Source organism: Phlebotomus papatasi, chromosome 1, assembly GCF_024763615.1.
Source record: "Phlebotomus papatasi isolate M1 chromosome 1, Ppap_2.1, whole genome shotgun sequence".
In the NCBI taxonomy this organism is placed as follows: domain Eukaryota; kingdom Metazoa; phylum Arthropoda; class Insecta; order Diptera; family Psychodidae; genus Phlebotomus; species Phlebotomus papatasi.
This window is the reverse complement of record NC_077222.1, coordinates 34,824,684-34,849,371: the sequence shown is the minus strand read 5'-3', so window position 1 is coordinate 34,849,371 and position 24,688 is coordinate 34,824,684. Positions and strand designations below refer to the sequence as shown.

Below are 24,688 nucleotides of genomic sequence, written 5' to 3'. Positions count from 1 at the left end.
ATATAGCCGATAATTTTGACATTTGGCAGCGAGGGAAATTGCTTTCAGTGAAGTTTTTCCTATTCTTCCAGATGTTAGTGAATTCTGATTGTCCAGGAAGTGTTTTTTTGGCTCTTGAGAAAGCTTAATGTGTCTACAATAACATCGCTTTGAGAGAAATGTGTGTTAAAATGTTATTGTGTGAAATATTTCGAGGAATCTGTTGGCAAGCAGGAGCTGGGTGTCCTTTTAAGCACTTCCTGGACATCCCACAAGATACTGGTCAATAATTCGCCTTGTTTTAGTGATCAACACTGTAAAGAAGTCATTTGACACGCAAAAATAATTCACAAAATTGATATTATTGGCTTTTAGAAAATTGAAGTTTGTCTCCTTTTCGTTCTTTTGGGGACAAAAGTACCCATGAGTTTTCCAATTTCCCAGAGGTGGAAAAAATTCTTTCTCTACAAAAGTATCATATTTGACGACTAAGACTTACAATAAAGAGAGTTTTACTGAAATTCGTTCGCTGAATATGTTGTGGTCCGGAAAGAGCTAAGGGAAAATTATCCATTATGGCTCCGGCACACCTTTTAGATCAGGAAAATTTCATGAAGTCGAAATTCGAATCCCCTTCTTTCTCACGTGTTTTGCATATGACTATCACATTCTTTCGCACAGCAAATTCGATTGAGCTAAATTGAATTTGGAGTGATGTTTAAGAGAAGAAGAAGAGTGCGAGAGAATGAGATAGACATATGCAAAATATGTGAGAAAGAAGGGGATCCGAATTTCGACTTGATGAAATTTTCCTGATCTAAAAGGTGTGCCGGAGCCATTACATTTTGAAAAATCAGCAAAACTGCTTGCTTTTTAGATTTTTGAGACCTTCGGGAACTGGGCTAAACCTCCAGTCTGAAACCGGCATAAGTGTTTAATTAAGGGCTTTGTAAAAGTCCTTAATTAATTAGTTTGTATTAAGGACATGAAAAGTATTTTCCCTAAGTACTTAAATATCGACTTTCGGCTAAGCATTTTTTAAGTGGCTATAAAACATATATTTTTAATTCCTTTTATATTTTTCTTACTCAAAAAAACTTACTCTTTTGCCTAATTAGGAAGATGTTATAGAAGTACAGATAGATCATAGATCACAGCGATCATAAGCTCAAACAAACTTATCACTGGCTCTCAGATTGTTTCTTGTGAAAATTTTATAGTCTCTCCTCTCTTCTCTGTTTTTTCTCCTGAAGAGATTCAAAATGTGAATGTGTGTGTTTGGTTTTTTTCTGTTCTCTTTTTTTAGGTCGATCGCATTCCAATAATTGGTATTCTGTACAAAAATTTCGACTACAGTCAGTATTTAATTGAACGGCGTGAGTTTGGTGTGTTTATTTCGGTGAAAAATCAAAAAGAATCATTTTTGGCGGGAAAACTGGTGACTTCTCCGCCACCAGCAACTGGAAAGGCCATTCCGGAGAAAATTGAAAAACTTGCAAATATGCGATACTTGCAGCCGTCGACATTGGTGAAAAAGAGTCTCGAACCTAAGCCATCACTCAATCCTTTTCTCTCTCCACAAAATTCTGCGGTTAATTTGAGTGTGAGTGGTCAGCAGGGCAAATTGCCGGATATGCTGTCACCGGGTGTTCAGGGATCACCTGGGGAGAAAATTATGAAGCATCCGGTATTGCCGGTACATTCATTCTATGAAGTTACATGTTCTCACATTGAAGATGGGTATCGGCTGTTTTCGGTGCAGCTGAAGCAAAAGGATACAGAATTGAGGAAGTTGATGAATGATTTGGCTCAAACGCCCCTTCAGCAATTGCAGCATCAGCCAAAAATTGGCATGGTATGCATTGCACGGTATGAGAAGACGAACAAATTGTATCGTACAGTGATAACGGATATTGAGCCAAATGCTTGTGTGGTGAATTTTGTGGATTTTGGTCATAAGGATACCATTGCATGTGGGAATCTTTTTGAGATTCCTGCTCATTTGATGCGCAGTAAGATGTTTTCGGTGAAGAGTACACTGTACAAGAGTGAAGAACTGGGGGATAAATATGTGCTCAAGGAATATTTTCAGCAATTAATTATGGGAAAGGATTTGAGTATGAAAGTTATGCCAAATCAGGGACAATCTTTTGTTCAGTGCTGTGAACTCTACATCAATAGCATCAACATTATGGATGAACTGAAGCATATTCAGATGTTTGGGCTGCAATATCAGCCAACAGTAAGGCTTTCGGCTGATTTTCAGGGTCCAGTGATTGTGAGATATGTCGATTCACCGAAAAAATTCTATGTTCAGTTGATTGTTAATATCCCAGACCATGACAGTTTAATGGATAAATTATCCATAAATTGCCACAGAAAGGGAAAGCAACTTACAGATATTAAGCCTGGAAATCTCTGTGCTGTCTCAATTGACAATGATGTTGATTGGTATCGAGGAAAAGTGGTTGAATTGAAGCCGATGGAGAAAAAAGTCTCTGTTCATCTTGTAGACTATGGAAAGATCATTGATGTACCTACAACATCTCTCCGGGAAATTGGCTATCAATTCACCCAAATGCCACCTCAAGTCTATGAATGCTGCATTAAGGGCTTCGAAAATATCCATGATATTACAGATTCCTCAGCAAATGCCTTTGAGATGCTCGTGGAGGATGCAAAAGGTGAAAGGAAAACCCTCAAGATGCACATTGTGGATTTTCTGACGGAAGAAACACTCCTTGTGAATCTCTTTGATGAATCAGTGATGCCTCCTGTGAATATTTCCAAGAGTCTCTGTCGGTCACAAATGCCCTACAAAGACTATGTCAATATGTTTGAGAAGAAGACTTCAAATACTTTTCGCAAAAGGGAATCTTTTGGAAGGAATGAAGTTGTTGGAGAAATACCAAATGATCATCATCATCAAACAGGAAATTTTACAACTTCCAGTGATATTGATACCTATCAGAAGCCAGAGGAGAAAAATTCCTGGGATAATGGCAATGTGACTCCTGAAAGGGCTTTCGAGGGGGAAAATGGAAAACAGGGTGACAGGCGACAGAAGAATGGTGAGAAGTGGAATGCCAATGATAAGAAGAACAATAACTACAGCGAGAAACCCAAACGGCAGTTTTCAGATAATCCCAAAGGGTGAGTACATTCGATTTTTTTTTAAATAATTTTTATTCCATCATTTAGAAATTATATTTTCACAATTTCATTGAGAAATTTCAGCTGCATTTAGGACAATTTTTATTATTTACTTTTGAATATTTTTTATTTTATTTTAATCATTAAGATATTTGTAGAGAGCTCTGTTCCACTAAAGAAAACTTTACAGATTTTTTTTGGAAGGTTTGAAGTATTAAAAGAGAAAAATATTCCAAAAATTTAAGTCTTCGATTAATAAAAAAAATAAATTATTTAAATTTGTAGATTGGATTTTCTGAAGAATGACTCATTTATTTTAAAAAGATTTCTTCAAATTAAGAGAACAGAAAAAAAACATTATTAGGGTAAGTGTACCAAATTTCGGCCAGCTTGCAATTTCGACCACCTCTTTTGTTTCCCAAAATTCCATGAATTTTTGGTTTTTGCAAACTCTAGACAATAAACAGTGCAAAACAGTAGCAAAAAATGTCCATTCTGAGATCGAGATGATGTGAAAAAGATTTTGCAAGAATCCCGGAAGGACACGGAACTATGAGAACCAAGGTGGTCGAAATAGGGCACCAAAGCTATGTCTATATTTTTATTCATATTAAAATTCATTAAGAATGATTTTAAAGGCAATAAAGACGATAAATTTTCTACAAGGTTCCAACCAACACTCCTTAAAAAGAAGTAACAAAAAATTCAATTTGTATTAAAAATATTACATTTAAAACCTAAGTCTTTGGCACGTGCAAGCAAATATGCCGAAATTTGGCTCACTTACCCTATACTAAAATGTATAATAATTCTCTATGAGTCCAATTATGTTGCTTTCAGGTGTCTCATGCGACAACAAATGAATTATAGTGCATGATCTGGTAAATTTTACAATGTTTTTTCGTTATTTCTTCTTTTTTTTTTTGTACAAATTTGGGGTTTTAGCAGCTCGGTTAATCTTTGAAAAGAAATTAAATAGATGAGATCCCGGAACTATACGTAAGTAAATTTTCAGAACCAATAAAAACCACACAAAATGGCTTTATGTACTCAGAAAATTTGCATACGTGTAGGAGATTTCTTTCGAGTAAATTACAAATGCAAAACTTTCGGCACCATTTTCAACAATAACTTGAAAATGGTTTTACAAATTAGCCTCGAAATATCCATAGTTGTGTTTGTAACTATAATACCGTCAGCTGCATAATCCGGGAATCCCCTATTCTACAAAAAAAGAAAAAATCGTAAAAGTCGGTGGTATACAAAATCTTTAAATCTAAGATCCTGAAAGCCGAAAATCCCGAAGGTCAAAAGGCCGTAAAATCAAAAATCCTGAAGAGACAAAATCCCTAACAGGTCGAAATCCTGAATGGGTCAAAACCCCTTAACCCTTTAAGGACAAGAAGCTTTCCGCTGAGCGAAATTCAACGAAATCAAGTTTCCCTCGATATTTTAGCAAAATAAGAGATTTACAGTTAAAAAGAAATTTTCCCATCCCTAGGAGTCCTGGAAAACTATGGGTCATATATGACCCAATCGTCCTTAAAGGTAAAAAAGCACAAAATTTTCCAGACGACCAGTTTACTCGTTTGCTCTGTTATTTTTGAAAGATAAATAACTTGAATATATTTGTAATAATAAAAATAATATTTAGAGTACGATCAAAAATTAATTTTAAAAAATCTCATTAAATTTTTGGTCTCAAAGACTCTTGAAGACTTGCATACAAAAACAATAATTTTTATTAAAAAAATGTATTATTTACTTCATTTTTAATTTTTATGATATTCATCGAAACAATTGCGAGTACTGGTAACAAAGAGATAAATGTCGCATGCCTCACAAATACAATTGGTCTTATAATCCTTTTTTTCTGATAGCACCATGTTCACCTCAGTTTTCTTCGAAACATGTTTGATGGTAATGGCTAGGTGCAATGTTGCTTAACTCTGGGAATTTCAGACGTATACCCACCCAGCAAATTCTGCAGAAATTCGTCAGATTTGAGTTACTAACTGCCGAAAAATCAGCAGAATTTCTGCAGAATTTTGTTCTAAGGTGGATCCGATCGTTGTATGAAAATTCTGCAGAATTTTCTGCAGAATTTCTATAGAAAATTTTAAAATTATCGGCAGAATTTCTTTAGAGTATTTAGATGATTTCCACATTTCTTCTACCCTTTCTAATGTTTCTAAACATTATTTTAACTGCATAAAAATATGTATTTCAATTTATTTAAAATTCAATTTTTATTCAACAATTTTACGTGAATGCTCTCTTTTTTTTACAATATTATTATAATGTTATAATACAATATTATTAAATCAGCCATAATAGAAAATACGAAGGGGAAGGAAATGGTTAGAAAACACGAAAGAATTTAGCGATGCTCACGAAGTCGCACGACTATCCCGAAGCCACACGAAGCATCGGATTGAATGACAAGAAACGTTAAAATTTCAAAAGTGCAGAATTGCAGATCGAAGTTTTGCTGGGTAGTTGCACATTGCTGTGGATCCGGGAGTTCTTCCGGAGTTGATGCGTTTTCGAAGAAGACTTCAAAGTCCACTTCATCTACGTCTTGTTCCAAATCTTGTCGCTTTCGTTCAGGACAAGATTGTCGGTATCATCGCTATCTTCCGGGCATAATATGTGGATGATTTCGGGTTCATTGATCATGAATTTTTTTTTCCATTTTTGAAGTCATGTACAAGAGTAAAAAGTTATGAATTTACAACATATACGCAGAAATATCTTATAAATTATCAAAATATTACCTTCTTCAGTCAGTATTGCACTGGTAAATCTCAGCTAATTGATATATCATACAATATTACACGAATAATTGACTATTTTGCGTACACATAACCAAAAACATGAAACAGTCTAACCTCAAATCTTCGAAAATCCACTAGAGACAAATTCGGTGTTTTTTACCTTTAAGGATGATTGGGTCATATATGACCCATAAAAATTATGAAGCTTTCCTGAAAATACCAATAAACTATAATTTTTACTTTGTTGAGAAATATTATGTATAGTTATTATAGTTTCAAGTCCCAAGAGGTTTTTGCTTAAAAAAAATTAGAAATATTAAAGATATTAAAATTCAAGCACCAACGTGAAAATTTGAAAATTCGTTATTTTTTAGCTAAAATTTTTTTTATATAGCAAATAGCTGGAGATTTGCAAAAAATATCCTAGATTCCTACATCTTTCTACTTTGTGATTAGGTACAAACATTAGAAAGGAATAACTTCAGGTAGTCAGGAAAAATTATTTTCTTTATGGGTCACGGGTGACCCAGTCGTCCTTAAAGGGTTAAGCGGAACAGTTTTTGCATATTTTTTATTATTTAAATTCGGCGATAATTTGTGGTAAATTTCTTATCGGCATAAAAGCAATGATTGTTTTTGCAATTTATCAAATTATATTGTAACTTTTACCGCCATCCAGTAACGAAAATCTTCATGTTTATATCGTAAATTTTTCTTTGGTAATATTTACGTATTTATTTTGTTATTCTTTTGCAAGTTTTTCGTCAGGATTATGAAAATTTTTCGTTAATTTTCATTATAGTTTTTTTTGCTTCATAAATGGATTCAAAGGTTGAAACACAAGTTCATTAGGAAGCAAAATCTTACTAGGTGCTGTCAAAATTATAAAAAAAAATCGTATTTTCAGTATAGTACACAAAAAAATTTTTTTCAAAGGTTTTAATGCTACCTGAAAATGTACAGCAGCAGTAATTTCGCAAAGGTGAAAATTAACTTTAAACGTGAAGTTTTACTTAGTGGAATAGGGGCTCATACATTTATAATTAAATTTCAGTAATACGAGAATTTTTGGGTGCGAAAATTAATAATATAAAATTAATTTCTGTAGACATATTCCAGCACAATCTGCCAACAAATCCAATCAGCGTTTTGCCAAAAACAGCAAGACGAAAGGGTAAAAAAGAAAACCAATTAGAATGTCTTTTTAGAATCACATTTTTGCTTCAATCCAGTGCACTCTGTGTCACATTTTTTGAGGTCCTCCTTTTTGGTTACAGTTTTCACCCTCGCAATGATTCACACTAAAAGCCATTTTTGCAATATCTACCACAAGGCTAAGAAGTTGATCATCGATAAATTCGATGGCATTTGCTTATTGTGTTTTGAGATATTATATCCGCCTTCGTGAATGGAATTACAAGTGATATTATTATTACTTTTTTTCTACTTCTTTGCTTCATTTTAATAAACAATTTGCAAAAAAAATAGCAGCCAAACTTTTGATTTATGGTGGTTTTAATTGAAATGGATCTATTTTTATAACGCATATTAAATATGCGAGATGGAAAAAGCAATCAACAGCTGTTTGATCAACCACATAAATCATTGGTGTGATCTCTCATGATGGTTGATTGTTCTTTTGCTACAGTCGAGGAAATTGATAGTCAGCAATAAAATGAGATAAAGATCGGGAGATTTTGCTGTTAAAAAGGGCAATTATCACAATTTACCTAATCTCTCTATTATGCATTCGACTAAAAAAAAGAGAGAAAAACTGCTGATCGCACTCGATCGCATTTCATCGCATGCCAAATGGTGTGGTAATTGTGAGAATTGCAAAAGTGTGCTTAAAAGATATTCCGTGTTTGTTGGGTGAATCAATATGAGGGCAATATTATGCACTTCAGTATATAATTTAATTAAATTAATTTTTATTCACATCTTTCAATTTGCACAAAATGGTCAATTTATCATTATAATGTTTATTATTACACTTTGGGAAGAAGATCAGGGATGTTTGCTGGTGCATGGAATAATTACAATCTCATTTAATGCATTTTATATGTACATTATATTTTTCTCGTTTCATTTAAATAATTTATTTCATTGAATGCTTTTTAATGTTTATATGTTAGAGCTACGTAACGATTTTTTTTGTACTTTACTGGAACTTTTTTTTATGCAATAAAATATTTGACTTTCTAAATAAAGTTTACCCATAAAAAAAATTAAGTCACGCCCCTTTTACACATGCCATGTAAGTTATTTTTTTCTTTAATTAACAATCTTTAGTATATAAGGGGATTAAATGATATTTTCAAATTTAATCGCTTTCTATTTTTCTTTTTGAACTTTGAAAAACAAAAAAAATTCTTACACATTAAAAAATAGGCCACGCCCACCTCCAAATCTCTTATTTTAAAAAATCTTATCTTTTTATTTAGAGGTTATATCTGAACTTCAGATTTATTTAAACCATAAAAAAATGTCATAAAACGTGGGAAAAGTATTTGTCAATCCGTGACAACTACCATTTTCCTCCCTATGATATTTAATGTGGCGAATATTCATGAGAGAACACATAATTGTCCCACGCAATCTTTTTCGTCGGGTTGCCTTTTTTGATTATCAGTTAATTTTTTTTCCCTTATTTCACTGCTATCGAAACTGGAGTTCTACTAATGAATCGAAGTCTAACGACCATCCAGTTCGTTTGTTTCCGAAACGGAATACTTCCATAGTGCAGTGGTTGAGAAAGTGAAGTGAAATGAAATGAAAGACATTTCCGAGGTTCTTCTGGGGTTTCAAGTAAAATCTTCTTGTAGCCTAAAATAGCTCTCCCTGGCATTGTGATCCCCTATGGCTGTTTGATGACCAAGTTAATAGAGATACTGAATAGTAAGCCAGTTGTTTTCCTTTCAATCCATGTTTTAATCCATTGAGAACGGGCCTCGGTACTGAAGAACTCCTCAAGAATACACAAATGATTTCAACAGAAATTTTCAGTAAAATCCCCTCGAAAAGTGCAGCAAAGGAACAGCATCTCCAGAAAAATACTCTAGATTCGTATTTTTGGTATTTTTTCTAACTTTTTTCAGCTTTTCAACTTTTCATGAAAAATAGTTTTGAAACGTATCTCGAAACGTCTATCATAAATAATTTTGATGTAGGAGAAGGAGGGGCTACTTTGAGCTGTGAGGCTACATTGATTAGTTCCACAATTGTTTTGTAGAGCTAAATTAAATTTCGTTAAAGCACAGTTTCCTTCAGAAATATATGAGAAAAATCGTATATCAATATAATCCCACAGTTCAAAGTAGCCCCACCTCCCCCTACCTTATTCCAATGTGTAGCCAAAGGTCACATTTTTTTCTACAAAGGTTTCTGGTTTCTCGAGTTCCTCGATATAATTTTTAGGTTTCTCGGGTTTCGCGATGCAAAAAGTGGATTTCTCAGGTTTCGCGATGCAAAATATGGGTTTCTCTGGTTTCGCGATGCAAAATATGGGTTTCTCGGGTTTCGCGATGCAAAATATGGGTTTCTCGGGTTTCTCGACGCAATTCTCGGGTTTCGCAATGCAAAAATTGGGTTTCTAAGGGTTCCGCTAAGCATTTCTCGTACAATTGACAAGGGTTTCTCAATAGGACTTACCCTTTGAGTGTAACTCTTCATTTTTGAAGACAAATACCTTGAATTGAAGATGATTCTTGAACAAATTGCCTACACATTAGACAACTTTTCTTTAAAAATTTATCTTTTTGTGAAAAAAATTATACGAATGTGTAAACAATTTTAAGTACTATTTTTTAAGCCCATTTTTGACAGAATATTCTCATAATGGGTAGACAGCTAAGTCCTCCTCTACAAATCGTTTCTGATCGATCAACTGCAGCCTTATAATGTAACCGTTATTGAGATAACACGTTCTTAAAGTAATAATTCTACCCATTTCTTAAGTATTTTCACTTTGAGATATCTCAGAATCTTAATAAATTATTGTCGAGTGATATGGGAAACTGGGACACAACCAAGCGTGGAGTAGCACCGATCACTGATTATTATTTCTAAACTAATTGGACAATGACGAACATTTCTTCAGTGGTCAAGCATCCTTATTGTATCTATGAATTCATACACTGAAAAAAAAAGAGGGTGCGATTAACATTTTTTCCTCATAACATTAACACTTTTTAGGTGTAAAAATATATCAACATTTTTTAATGTTAATTTTACACCTTTTTAAGTGTAAAATGGGTAAAATTAACATGAAAAAAGGATAACTTTAACCCCTAATACACCTAAAAAGGGTAATATTTACACCGATTTCGGATCAATACTGCAGGGTAAAATTAACATTTCCGGAATGTTATTTTAACTTTTTCGGATTTCTCTCAGTGTACAGGTCTCGTATCTTAATAATTCAGAGATTGAAAGATTTTTACAGTGTCTTGTTAGTAAATGTTTCAAATTGATAATGTTAGATTCAGTTGGGCAAAGCTCAAGGGGGCATGTCTTATTTTCCATTCGCAGCCCCTTATGGTTTTATTTTTTTTTTTTTTTGAAGATTTAAAAGGTGGAAAATGTTTAATTGAGGGATGATACAATATTATCTTATTCAATGTTGAAAATTATTCATTTAGAGACTTTGGTTGGGCAATGTTTCAGAAGAGGGCGTGGCTTAAAATTATTTATAGCCAGAGCCAGTATATTGAAATCAAATATTAAATTTGCCTCGTAAAAAAGTTCCAGTAAATTAAAAAAAAAAATTATTCGTAATTATGGCTTTTCGATGGTTATGTGAAAATTAAGAGATTTTTGTTTGCTCTTTGGCGAATGTACAGATTCGAGCGACGCGATAATCAAACGCGTGGTGATCGAGGTGATCGTGGGGGCGATCGCGGCAGTGATCGCAATGATCGTGGATATGACAGAGGGAATGATCGAGGATACGATCGTAATGATCGTGGATTCGATCGTGGAAATGATCGCAATGATCGTGGATTTGATAGAGCAAACGATCGGACGGATCGAGGAGGAGGAGGAGGGGGAGGCGAACGTGAACGTGGTCCTCGAAAGAATTTCAAAGGCGCCACCAAAGAGGGAGGCGGCGGAAGGCCTTATCAGGCAAACAATCACGCTGAGTGAGTGATCAAGTAAAATTCGATCTCTTTTACAGTTAGATCATTAATTTTTTCCCCTCGCGTTTTTTTTGTTTTGTAATTTTCTCAGAACAACTGATAAAGACTACAATGTGAGCACAGCTCATGAACTTAAGACTGTGGATAGTATTTCGCTCTCAAGCACTGATTTCAGAGCCATCGATGTTACTTTCAATGCTGACATCGACGTAATTCTCATTTATTGGATGGATCCAGAAGAATTTTATGTGCAGCTCAAGGCACATTTCACAGAATATGAGGCTATGATGAGGGAGATTCAGGACTTTTATCCGGGCAAAAGGCCCATTGGGGGTACTCGCTATGAAAATGGATGGTGTGTTATTGCACGAAATAGCCGAGATGAGATGCTCTATCGTGCCAAAGTCTGTGACTACAACAAAAAGTTGAACAAATACAAGGTTTTGTTTGTTGATCGGGGATACAGGGGAGTGGTGACACCGGATCTCATGTGGCCAATGACTGAGAAATTTATGAAACTCCCTTCAATGGCTATTAAATGCTCATTGGCCTACAATGTTGTCCTAGACTTTGAGCGACAGGATATTTTTCCACACATTGGCAATTATGTCAATGACACAATGGCTATCACGTGCAAATTCCACGAGGTCCAGGATAATGTTCACCTGGTGAAGATGAATGTGGACAAGGGAGATCTTCTAGAGGCTCTGGTGAAGGATGGCCTAGTGAAGAGGCCAAAAGATGAGCCAACTCCGATTTTTGGAGAATCCACCGAAGTGAATGTTAAATTGCTGCCAGGGCAGACAATCCGGGTGATGGTGACTAATGTTGAGAATCTGGGGAAATTTGATGTTGTTCTTGAACACTCCAACATCAAACTAACGGCCACTTTCTATGACATCCATTATGCCAAAGTTATTGGGGAGGATCTAGTGGAGCAGCTGAAAAAGTTCGATGGAACCTACTGCAAAGTCAAGGTGGTTGGCTTGGGACCAAATGATGTGTAAGTATAGAAAAATTTTCTTTCACTCACAATTTGAACTTTACAGCTTTGATAATTTCAGGGGCCTATCGACATTTCATTTTTCCATACGTTTTTGCATAGAGGCACTGAAGACTATTGGCAAGTTTTTTCCTAAAGAGAATTGACTTATCAGTCTGATATATTTCGAAATTGCTCATGAAAAGCTATATAAAAATACATATTTCATAGAGTTCGCCGAAATAATACAAGAACTAGGAGAAAATTTGTTTAAGTCGCGGTGCAATATCTACAAAATTTTTACAAGGAAAAATGAAAAATTGCTTCACTTTTTTAGGCTTGATGGGCCCCTGGATAATTTTGTTAAATGTTTTTGAAAGTTGAATGAACCCTTTAAAATGTTAATGAAATTTCACCAAGTTTCAAACTAAAATTTGTCTTCAGGGGAGCCTGGGGCAAAAAGTCACAAAACGTATATTTTATTTTTTACAAGCTACCCGAATGCCCCAAAAATGTCTAATTTCTGATGACCAATGCAAAATAAACAACAAGCGGCGAAACATGGCAATGATGTTTCTTTTAGCCATTATCGGAAATTGCTTCGATTTTTGTTACTTTTTGCCCCATACCTTTTATTATACTTTTTACCCCAAGTGGGCATTTTTAATAAAAGGATTTCTGAAAAAAATCCTGAAGAAGGATCTTTGAAAAATGCTAAAACGGATATCGGCTTCGTATTCAAAGAATTCAAATCATTTGGAAAATATTCAACAGTGGATTAATTTTGTAAAATAAGTAGATAGAAATTGATAACTTGCTATAACGAAGATATTTCAAAATTAGGAATAAAAATTTCAGTACTTTTTATTTTCTAAATTCCTTGTTCGAATTCTAAGAAACCCACGATATTGAAGAAGGTCTATGGAGGCTATCTATGGAAAAAGCCCAGAAAAGCCTATGGTAGCTGAGATTCTTTACAAGCGACTTCGAAATGCGTGCAACTCGGGGTGCTTGCATTCCAAGATGTTTCAAGTATAAGGTGGGCCAAATCGAACTGCCAGTGACGTAGATACTTTTACTCGACTGGTACAGTGTTGACAACTAAGATTTGTCAAATATTTGTAATAGAAAAATAAGAATCGAATAATTTTGCGAATAATAATTTTCTTCATAAATGAAAATATATTTATTGTTCCTCGGCTAATGAACTTCAAATAGGTATAATATGATAAATTTTGATTTAAAAAACACCGTTTTAGTAATATGACCACATTGGGTATGATATTAAAGTTGCCTAGGATAAAATATCGTTTATATATACCATTAAACTCAATAATTTCCTTAAATCGATTTTCCATTGTTAAATTTTAAAATTTAATCTCATTTTGCAGCTAATGTCTTTAAAGAATTCATTCAAAATTGTACTTCTTGGTCAATTTTCAATTTTAATTAGTTTTTTGAAAAATTATAGACTACACAGAACAAAAAATCACAGCGTTCTGGACAAGGCTAGCCTTACTGGCCAATCTAATATATGGGGTGTTGGAGCACCACATTTTTTACGTCGCGTTTTATAGTTTCCATATCGATAAAATGATTTTTTCCAACAATTTTATTTCCAAAAGAAAAGTAACACTTCAGAAAAATTGATTTGTTTTTTGATAGGTTGTTTCACTACAATGCAATGATAGTTCCAATGAGTGTATTAGGCCTCAGGCTTATAAATAATACCTCGTTTAATGTTTCGACAGTAATGTTTTCAGAAACTGTTCTAGATTCAGAGGCATGCACCTTCACGATTGAAGGCAAAATTGTACCATATGCATTGGAAGAAAATCGATATTGCCTTTTTATTTGTCTTGTAACAAAAAACTAAGCACTTTGAATACTAAATAAAATAAGCATTGGATCTTAATGAATTACAGATTTTTTTGTGTAGTAAAAATTAAGATTTATTTTCGATTTTCCCGGAAAAAGATGGTACAGTCTGAACTGCAGAGAACACTTTTCCCTAGTGTATAGAATATTTAATTACTTTCTCTTTGTGAAAAAATTATTTGATAATATTTTTATGATTTAAATTTTAAAAAATAGACCAAGAACCAGAATATTGGGATATCATTCCAAAGTGCGGTAAAGTGTCACATTTTTTATACAGAGTATAACGTCATAAATGAATGAACTGTTGAATGAGTTTTACGTTTTACTACAATTAAGACTATTATCAAAAAAAATCACGTTTTAATCCAGAATAGAAATTATGAGAATAACGCAATTGATTCTTAAAAATTCCGAATATCGTAAATATTTATCTCTCAAGTATTGCAATATTCAAAGAAAAAAATTCGCTAAAGACGAGAAAATGCCAATTTTGTCTTAATGAATTTTCCTCGTTGACAAAACTTCATCAGGTGATGACATTTTATTGGTTTCGTGGCATGAAAATTGGTTAATAATACAAAATAATTGTAAATGTAAAAATAATTGATAAAAATGAAGTCATATAAAATCCAAAATAGTCGTAAAACAGTACTGAAAGAACCATAATGAGAATTCAAATATCACCTTAAATTTCTTTTCTGAATTGCTCTTGGCAGTTAACACTTCGAAGAACCCTAACTTAAAGTGTCACGGAAGGACCAAGTGGCAGCCGCTGCCACTTATCGGATTTTACATAATATTTTAATATTTTTACATATATTTTAACATTCGGAGCCTCAGTCAGTTCTTTTCTGGTGTCTGAATCAGAAATTTCACCTCCTTGGGTACTGTATCTAAAGATTTTTAACCATTCGATGTTTTCATTTTTATCAGAATCATGGAGTAAGGGAAAGTGGTATGCCTTTGAATGCGGCAGCCTTTGAATATTTCAATTTTTCTCTTATTTTTCAAAGCAGAAATTCTACATATGAACAATAGTTAATACTATTAACTATTTTCTATTAACTTCGCTTAACAAAATGGATTTTGAGCTTTGGTAAATAAGAGAAAAATTGAATAATTCCCATAATTATTCATATTTCATACATATTTCCCAATTCAATATTTCCCATAATTCTTCTCAATAATTTGCAAAAACACTTTCAATTTGTTCTTTTATGGCTTTTATACACTAACAGTCAAGAAAATTACATCTGCAGAACGTCAAAGTCCCATATAAAATGCATATGGCAGCAACTGCCACTTGGTCCTTCCGAGTGCAGTTTTTTGTTTTTGCAATATATTTACACTAATATTTAATTTTTATTAAAAATTTTATAACGAAAAAATAGCCAGATAAATTCTGCACGCATTCAATCGGGTCTCCAGGCGAAATAATATATTCTTCACTATAAAGAATAAAATTGAAAATTAAATTGGCAGCGGCTGCCACTAGGGTCCTTCCAAGTGTTAAATAAAATTTTCTGAAAAAAACTCATACCTGATACATACGTAAAGATGTCAATTTTAGAGGAAAGTATATTGGTATGTGTGATAGAATTCTCGCTAAAGTGTTGGGAAAAATAACTTAATAAATTAGCTTTTTGTTAATGAAATCTATGAAAACTCATTTTAACATTTTTCGTGTTTTTTCTTAATTTAACATAAAACCACAAAAAATGTGGAAATCTTAATGGGGAAATGGATTTATGAGTCCTTAGAACTATTGTAGAAGTCTTACCGCGTTATCACACTTGCACATTAAAATTTTAATGTGATTCACATTAATTGTCGCTTGTGAGCGTCCAAATATGTTATTTGTGTCTTTGAGTTACTTAATATTTAGGGTTTTTCTATTTATTGATGAAGAAGTGGACTTGGCCTACAAAAATAAGTTTAAATTTAGCTAAAGCATAAATATTTTTCACATTAAAAAATTAAAGAGAAAATCGCATTAATTTTTCGAATTCATGCTATAAATCAATTTATATCAAATTTTGGGGGCCAAGTCTACCTTTTTATCAACAAATAGATCAAATTTTGAATATAAAATGATTCAAACACCCAAATTACACAATTGGACTCTCACCAGCGACAATTAATGTGAATCATATTAAAATTTTAATGTGCAAGTGTGATAACACAGTTACGAAATTAAAGAAAATTAATATTTGCTTTTTATTGAGAATGTCTGAACTCGGCATTTTATATCAATTTGGTATTCTACGTGATTTTTATGCTTTGTATTCCATATTATTTTACTTATTCTGCGTTTTTTTCCAAAATATATGAGTATTGAATGTTCTGACACATTCGTGATTTGCTCATATGGTGTATGGTCTGCCGGGTTTCGTGGAAATAATTTTTGTCAAGTAGAATTTTGTTGCAAAAAAGTATGAGAAAAACTGAAACAACATCAAATATTAGTTTAATTGATAAAAACAGTCATTACTGTTAACAATTAAACTAATAATTTTGATATATTCCCAACATTTTATAGAAATGTATTCGCATGAGATTTGGGCGCGAGTCACGAACAGATGATTTTTGACATAACTTCCAAAAAGTATCTACGTCATCATCAGCCCGATCTGGCTACCTGGGCTACCTTATTACAGTAGACTCTCTCTCAATTGGGAATATGGGGCAAAATGTCATCCGGTTTAGCGATAGAATTGAGCGTCAAAGCCTTTGTAAATTCCACAAAAAGTGCTCAATTATAAAGAATCACGATAAAATAGGAAGAACTACAGCGAATTTGAACGAATTAGCTTCATAATTAAACGTGAAAATTGTCAACAAAGTTTGTCGCCCGATTGAGAAAGAGCCGATTGAGCGAGAGTACTGTACTTTGTTATTTGTTATTACTGTACTTTGTTATTTGTTTTTATTCATCTTGGTTGTGCCAGCATTATTATTTTTATTATTATTATTATATAAAGTTATATTTTGCTTTAAAAAAGTCAGAAAATATATATTTTTCACCCCTAATTTTTAACCAACCCTTTCGTCCTTAAAGGGTTAATAAAGCAATATTTTTTATTTTCCATGTATTTTTTGTTTGGATCCCATTAAATTTTTGGATGTTTAAGGGAGGTTCATGAAGGCTATATATTAAATTAAAAAAATTGAAAACACGGTCTCTTTTATCTTTTGAAATTTTAAATTTTCGTTTGGTGACTTTGAGCTTAATTTCCCCTACCCTTTTTTTGTCCCCCCCCCTTAAATCAGGTCTTAGGCCTTAGGCCTATTTTGACCGATATCCTGTCCAATAAAAAACTTAAAAAGGATCAAACTGTCAATAACTTAAAAAATAAATAATCAATAAATAACGGAAACGGACTACAACACTTAAAATTCACTACTCTGAGTTAAATTAGCCAGATTACTATAAATTTTATACACTTAATTTATTTGTCTTTACTAATTTTGCAATTAGTTTTAAAGGTCCAGCTAGCTTGTTCTCTACACTGAGAAAAAAACGGGGGTTGCGATTAACTTTTTGTCCTCATAACTTTAACACTTTTTAGGTGTAAAAATATATCAACATTTTTTAATGTTAATTTTACACCTTTTTTAAGGGTAAAATTAACATGAAAAAGGGTAACTTTAACGCCTAATAAAACTAAAAAGGGTAATATTTACACCGATTTCGGATCAATACTGCAGGGTAAAATTAACATTTACGGAATGTTATTTTAACTTTTTCGGATTTCTCTCAGTGTAGACATAGCGCTAATATGTCTCTAACATAGAGATTAGGGGATATAGCGCTGCACGAGTCAATCTCGAAATATCTACCCTACCCTAGATTTACTAAACATTTCCAAAATTTTTGTCTAACAAAGATTTGTCCCGAATTCTAGATTTTGCCCTAACTCAAATCCCCTTTTTTTCTGAATCTCTTTCAGCCTTCGACTGAAAATTCTCTCTAAAGCTTTCCTCGAGGATCCTCCCCTCATTTGCCGCCAAGTGATCTTCCAATCAGACTTTTCAGTCCTGGTGGCTTTTGTGGAGTCCTTGAATGTGGTCTATGTGCAGAATTCTGAATTTACTGAAGTCCTAACTCAGTTGATTAATGAAATGTACAGTCACTATGAATCTGACCATACCACTTGCACTGCCGTGACTCCCAGGAAGGTGTATGCTGTCAAGTCTGTGGTGGATGATAATTGGTATCGTGGTGAGGTGGTAAGTGTTTCTGGGCAGGAAGTGACTGTCAAGTATGTGGATTATGGGAATACAGAAGTTGTGAGATTTGAGTGTTTGAGAAATCTCACGGGGTATTTTGGTCAAGCCAGTAGCTATGCTGTTAAGGTTTTCCTACCGATGGAATTGATGGAGGCGGAGGGGGAGGGGAAGGAGGAAAAGGAGGCGTTGGAGGAGAAAGTTGTGAGTGAATTTGGCAAAATGATTGTCAATCTTGTGCCCCAGATGAAGGTTTTGAGGAAGTATAAGGGCGAATGGATAGTTGATTTGTGTGTCAATGGATGTAGCGTAGCGGAGGAATTGGAGAAGAAAGGTCTGGCCAGGGCAGCAGATGAGGACATTGTGTGTAGACTTATTGATGGTCAGGAGAATTCTGATGAGTTGGAAGGGGAGAAAAATGGTGTTTTGGTTTATGTGACTCACATTGTCAATCCCCATGAATTCTATGTTCAATTGGAGGCAGATACCGAGGCTATAGATCAATTGCAGGAATCTATACAGATTGTGGGTGAATCTATGCCACAGTTGATGGATGTTAAAGTGGGTGATTTGTGCCTGGCCAAGTATTCAATGGATGGTAATTGGTATAGGGCAAAAATTCTCGATTCCACTGAAGATATTACATCAGTTCAATTTTTGGATTACGGGAATATGGATGTCATCACTGATGGGACACTAATCAGGGAGATTTCTGATGCCTTTGAAAAATTTATTCCCTATGCCAGACGCCTGGCATTGCCATTGATTCCCAAGGATCATCAGGATGAATGGAGGCATGAAGCTATTGAGGCTATGCAGAAACTCTATCAAGATCAACCGGCAAGGTATACCGTGATATCTCAAGCCGATGATCTGGCCTATGTGCATTTGATCACAGAAGAGGGTACAAGTGCTGAAGAGATGCTCCTCAAAATGTCTCTGGCTGAGCCATTGAGTATCATTGAGCCACATTCAGTTGGTTTTGTCAGTCATATCAATTCCCTCACGGATTTTTATATGCAACTTGAACGGGATACAGCAGATCTTGAATTTATTTCCTATTCACTGAGTGAGTTGGGTGCCAAGGAGGGTTCTGCTGAGGAGAATGTTGAGGAGGGAAAAATGTATGCAGCTCTGTTTGATGAAGATAATTCTTGGTACCGCGCAAAATTGATTCATTCAGCAGCTGCTGGGGAACTTGAGGTGATTTTTGTGGATTATGGCAATACAGCAATTACCAATTCGGTCAAGTATCTCCCGGACAAGATTGCAGAATTGCCAATTTTGTCCAGGAAATGCTCATTGAAGTTGCCAGAAAGTGGAAAGTGGTCAGAAGAAGCTGAGAAAAAATTTGTTGAATTGGCTCAAGAGGGAGCAACATGCTTCAATATTGTTCCTCTGGCACCTGGACAGACAACCCTAGTACGTCTATTGCTGGATGGAAAGGATGTCATGGAGATTCTGAGCCAGGAGGAAGAGCACCAAGAGAATGTTCCGGCAGATTCACCAAAAATTCCTGAAGAGAAAATTATTTTTGCCCAAGTGAGTCATATAAATTCTCCCGGAGATTTCTACTTGCATCTCTCCACGCGAAGTGATATCCTGGACAAAGTGCTAAATCACTTGGAGAATCCACCAATGGATCCAGTAACTGAGAGGAGAATGGATAAAATCTGTGCAGCAACCTTTTCAGCTGATGGTTGTGTCTACAGGGCAAAGATTGAGGGCACCGAAGATGATAAATTCAAGGTGTTTTTCATAGATTACGGCAATACAACTGTCACGAGTGATTTGTGGGAATTATCACAGGAATTTCAGGCAATTGAACCATTGGCCATGAGATGTGCCCTGGAGAAGAAAACTCCTGGAAATTGGACAAAAGACCATCTAGAGAAATTCTTGGAATTGTCAAAGGGAGGAGAAGAAAATTTCCAAGTGATCTTTGTGGATAGATCTTCAACACCGGTTCTTGTTAAACTCCTCCTAAATGGTCAGGAGATTTCCCTGGAGAGCCCTGAAGAGTCGTGGCAGACTCTTGAATCCCAAATAAGTAGTCTGACTGAAGAAATGGTAAATGCTTCAATGGTACGCAGAGATGCAGAAGCTATTGCAAGTGAAATCTGCGATTTGTCCATTACACAGTGTGAAGATGAGCTCAATGCCATCATCCATCCGGCACATTCGACTCAATTGAGTGATATTCCAGAAGATCCAAGTGCGATTGTCAATAAAATTGAAGGAGACAGTGGAACCAGTACTCAATCTCATACTTCCGGAGAAGAGATTTCCTCCAATGGTATCCCAGATAAATAAGCAAAAAAATAAATAAAATACTAAACTTCCAAAAAAAACTCATAAAATTATCCCAATCAAGTGATTCAATTACGATATTTTTTTAAAAATAATTATTTACCACTCGTTAATAATGTTTTTTTTCTCTACTTGAAATACTTTATTTGTTCCTTTTTTTTGATATTTTCAATTATGATTTATCATTTATGTGAAATCGTTATTTTGAAGTAAATAAAATTAATATATTTGAAATCTCGAGAAATTTGTCTTTCTACAGGGTGAGTTAAAATCTGCTATCGGGGAAATGTGCCAAATTTCGGCCAGCGTCTAATTTCGCCCACAGTGTAATTTCGGCCATGCAAATAAATTAATTAAAATTATGTACGTAATCTTCGAATAGTCAATGAATTCATTTTGCTTTTAAATATTTATTCATTTTAGGATGTATTAACACAAAGACCGTTAAATTTTAGGTATAATTTGAATTTAAATTGTGTTGTAAAAACTCAGTGTGGAAAGAGTCTTACAAAGAATGTTACAGATCGATTGTGTTTCTAGCCAAGGGGGTAACCACTTTGTAAAACCGTGAAGAAACATCTATATATATCTGTATCAATTGCACTCTTGTTCTCTTTCACACACCTTATTGACGGATTTTCCAACCCACTTAAAGTAATTACTTAAAGTTTTTTACCTAAAATACACTGTGAAAAATGAGAACAAAAATTAAAAGAAATAACAAGTTTTTGGTTAGGCAATGTCATTTAATTTTTTGTACTTCTGTGTTAGGGGATCAAGTCAAAGAATTTATGTTTTTATTAATAGTTTATCTGCTTTCGATTATGTGTATTTAGAAAATATTCCGGCTTTCAAGAAATCAATATTCTTCTTTCTTAACTTTAAAATACTCATCTCATCAAAAATTAATTGGCAAATTACTGTTTTACCTTGAGCATTCTCAGCATCTACAAAAGACTTCACAGTAAAGAGAGTTTCCTGCGTAAAACCAGGATCACAGTCCAGGCTCTTATACCATCTGGCAATTTGTATTGGATGGGACAAACAATTACCAAGCGATTCCCTCACAAATCGATATGCAACAGGAGATCTGAAATCCAGTTGCACCGAAAATTCTTTTAAATCTTCATCGAAGGGTACATTTGGACCTTGTCCGTTGATTCTCCCCAACATTCTTTTGAAAATAGGCCTACTGGCACCAGGGAGTTGTTCCAATACATTTTGAGTAGGTTCGTCTTTTAAGGTTCTTTCCTTGAGACCTTTCAATGAAGACATCATGCTAGCAAGCGTTCTATCGCGGCGACGAATTTTCACTGGGAAGTTATCACAGATTGTAACATTTCCAAACGTTTTTGCCAGAGAATCCTTCTTTCTTCATTAGCAGGGAATCTAAACAAAAATATTGTATTAGGAAGTTAATTTTATTTATTAATTGTTTTATATAATATATGGAAATAAATTCCATATATTAAGATTCCCCAGAAAAAAGATTCCCCAGAAAAGCTATGCAAGCCATTGTGAGGAGACCTCGGCCTCGAGGCAGACCTAGGACAAGGTGGCTGAATCAAATTCAGAATCTTGCCTTGGAACGCCTCGGGATCGAACTCGAACATCTTCCTGAAGTGGCGGAGGACCGACAGGCGTGGGCTGCTAGATTGGATGTCATGGGCCCGCGACCCCAATAGGGATAAGCGGTTGAAAATGAATGAATGAATGAATGGAAATAAAATATTCTTAGAGAAACTTTATATAATTTCTTTTGCAAAAAATATCCTCAACACTCTAAAAGGAAGGCGCTAAATTGATTTCCTCTGCAAATAGATATTAGGTCTTGTAAAATTACTTTCAAATACACGAGTTTAGAAATTTGTAGTAATTATATTTAAAGCTAAGAAAAGATCAATAACAGAGACTACTAAAATTTCTAAAATGAATTTCATATTTAATTGGTTTTCGAAAAGAGAAAAATTTAAAAATTTATAAAACGGGTTTTAACATATTTCCACATTACACATTTAAATTTGTATAGAACCCACTGAGAATGAGTTACATTGGATAGGATAAGGGTTCATCGGAGTGGTATTAAATAATAAAAATAGTATAATTAAAATTGAAAAGCGATTGAAGAGATCCAAGAGATCAATGTAATCGTTGCTAAAATAATATTAAGAAAAATTATAACCAAGATAGCTAATCCCTACAGATTATATAGCAATTGTATAATTTAAATAGTAAAATATAGTTAGTTTTCAGAGAGAAAAATTGCAAATTTTCAAATATCAAAAATTTTTATTAATCAAATTATGCTGGTTTTGGGGAAGTGTAGTAACGGTCAATTTGAATTAAGTCACACTTTTGAGTCAAGTAATAAATTCAGCTGGGTCACCGTGACAATCCCAATTCACAGTGAAAATAGCTCATAATTCTAATATACATTTTGGGGAATGTATATCTTGAACCTTTTTAAATAGTTTAGGATAGTGACTTTTGATATATGCTAACTTTAAAGGCTCATCTCCTGCGTAACTGATTCCCCAAAACACTTTTATGCAAATGTGACTTACCTGTGGAACGATAACTTATTTCCAGTTTGACCAAACTTGCTGCCACAATTTGGAACAACACAACACTTATTACTTGTGTTCATACTTTGATCAAATAGGTTTTTCGCAATTATCACTTTTAAAACTTTAATTTCTTATGAAACGAAGCACTTTTCAGACACCATGCATAGACGTCAAATGGCAAAATGAATGAGAGTGAGACAATTGATACATTTTTTATAGACTATCTCTTTCACTAGCACCTTCACTGTCTTTTACGAAACTCCATATAAAAAAAACATGTCGTTACCCCCTTGTGTGCATATAGATATTGAGTTTACACACTCATATATAAACGTAAATTGCATGAAAATCCCTCAATAATGCAAAATCACATCAAAACTAAGACAAACCATGCCAAATTTGAGCATATTTGATTCATTTGATAATCATAATCAAACTTGAAAAATAACAACAAACTTTTTTCAAATGTAACCGCTGCCCAAATTAAAAAGTAGCCCGATCTTAAAAGAGCAGAATTTGCGAGAGTCTACTGTAGTTTTCATTAAAGACTGTTTCTGTTTATGTTTATAGTGAATCAATCTTTAAATTTCGGGTGAAATTTCGACCCAAGTGTCAAATTTGAAACCAAATATGGACTAGGGTGGAATCACCAGTTATCGCCAGTGCCCCACTTCTCGCCACTTACATTGAAATCGCTATTTTTCGCAATTTATGAAATAAATGAGTCGCAATTTTTTTGTATTGTTTCTGCTTCTACGCATAGAATCGAAAAATAATAATTATTCGTTTTGGATTCACGATTTTGATCACTTTTTAGAGCAATATTTTAAGCAAGTGCATCGAATCCAACATCTCTTACCAAATGTACTAAGTATCGTCAAATTTTCATCAGTCCAAAAATACCTATTTAGGTAAATAATTTGTCTATTGAATATTTAATTGCAATTGTGGAATACATAAAATTTGTATTTAGTCAATTAATATTTCATTTTATATTATTTTTGTATAAAAAATGAGGCATGGCGAGAAGTGGTAATATTCTGGAATTGATTTTACCACCTGTCGCCATATCTTTTCAATAGGCGACGCTAACTTCACTTCGTACATTCTCAGTTGTCAAATCTGCATTGTTTACTTTCTGCAATAGACTTATAATTTGATTTCTCAAATAAAAGTGAAGAAAAATCATTTAAAGAGAGTAATAATAAAGTGATCACAAGGAAAGAGAAATGGTGAATGTATTCTTTTCATAGCATTGCCTAAAATAACCGAGTGTGGTTCTTTTCAAGTGGGTGGCGAGAAGTGGTTACAAATTTTACAAAACTGGCGAAAAGTGGTAAAAAGTGGCGACGAAATGGTTATTTTTGCATTATTAATAAAAATCAGTTTTTTAAGTAGTCCAGCGTTATGTTCTAGGATTATTGTTTTCACGTATCTAGAGCCAATACATCTAAGTAACTTTGTGTCAAATTTGACTTATCTTGTAACAAGGATTCAAAAGTTATGATTAAATGATTTTAATTTTTTCCTAAACATGGCGATAGCCGGTTATTCCACCCTATAGCGAGACTCTACTGTATGGTGTAATCATTATCTCGAATATAAGTACGCTAAGACATCTCTCGGCTAATCCTCAAGTCTGTCAATGCCCTAAGTCACTTAAGGTTTTCCAAG

The 24,688-nt window shown here is 34.0% G+C and overlaps 1 protein-coding gene across 2 annotated transcripts in view; it reads left to right on the top strand.

Moving 5' to 3' along the window:
* LOC129798933 (maternal protein tudor) overlaps positions 1–20,691 on the top strand; it is a 32,646-nt gene extending 11,955 nt beyond the window's left edge. The window contains exons 3-7 of one of the 2 annotated variants that reach the window (XM_055842443.1): positions 1,286–3,132; positions 7,018–7,083; positions 10,751–11,050; positions 11,139–12,050; positions 17,861–20,691. In XM_055842443.1, the coding sequence (XP_055698418.1) occupies positions 1,286–3,132; positions 7,018–7,083; positions 10,751–11,050; positions 11,139–12,050; positions 17,861–20,450 (5,715 nt within the window). In that variant the 3' untranslated portion in view covers positions 20,451–20,691. The remainder of the gene's footprint in view (positions 1–1,285; positions 3,133–7,017; positions 7,084–10,750; positions 11,051–11,138; positions 12,051–17,860) is intronic. The other variant, XM_055842444.1, reaches the window with a different exon arrangement.
* The last annotated feature ends 3,997 nt before the right edge of the window (positions 20,692–24,688 follow it).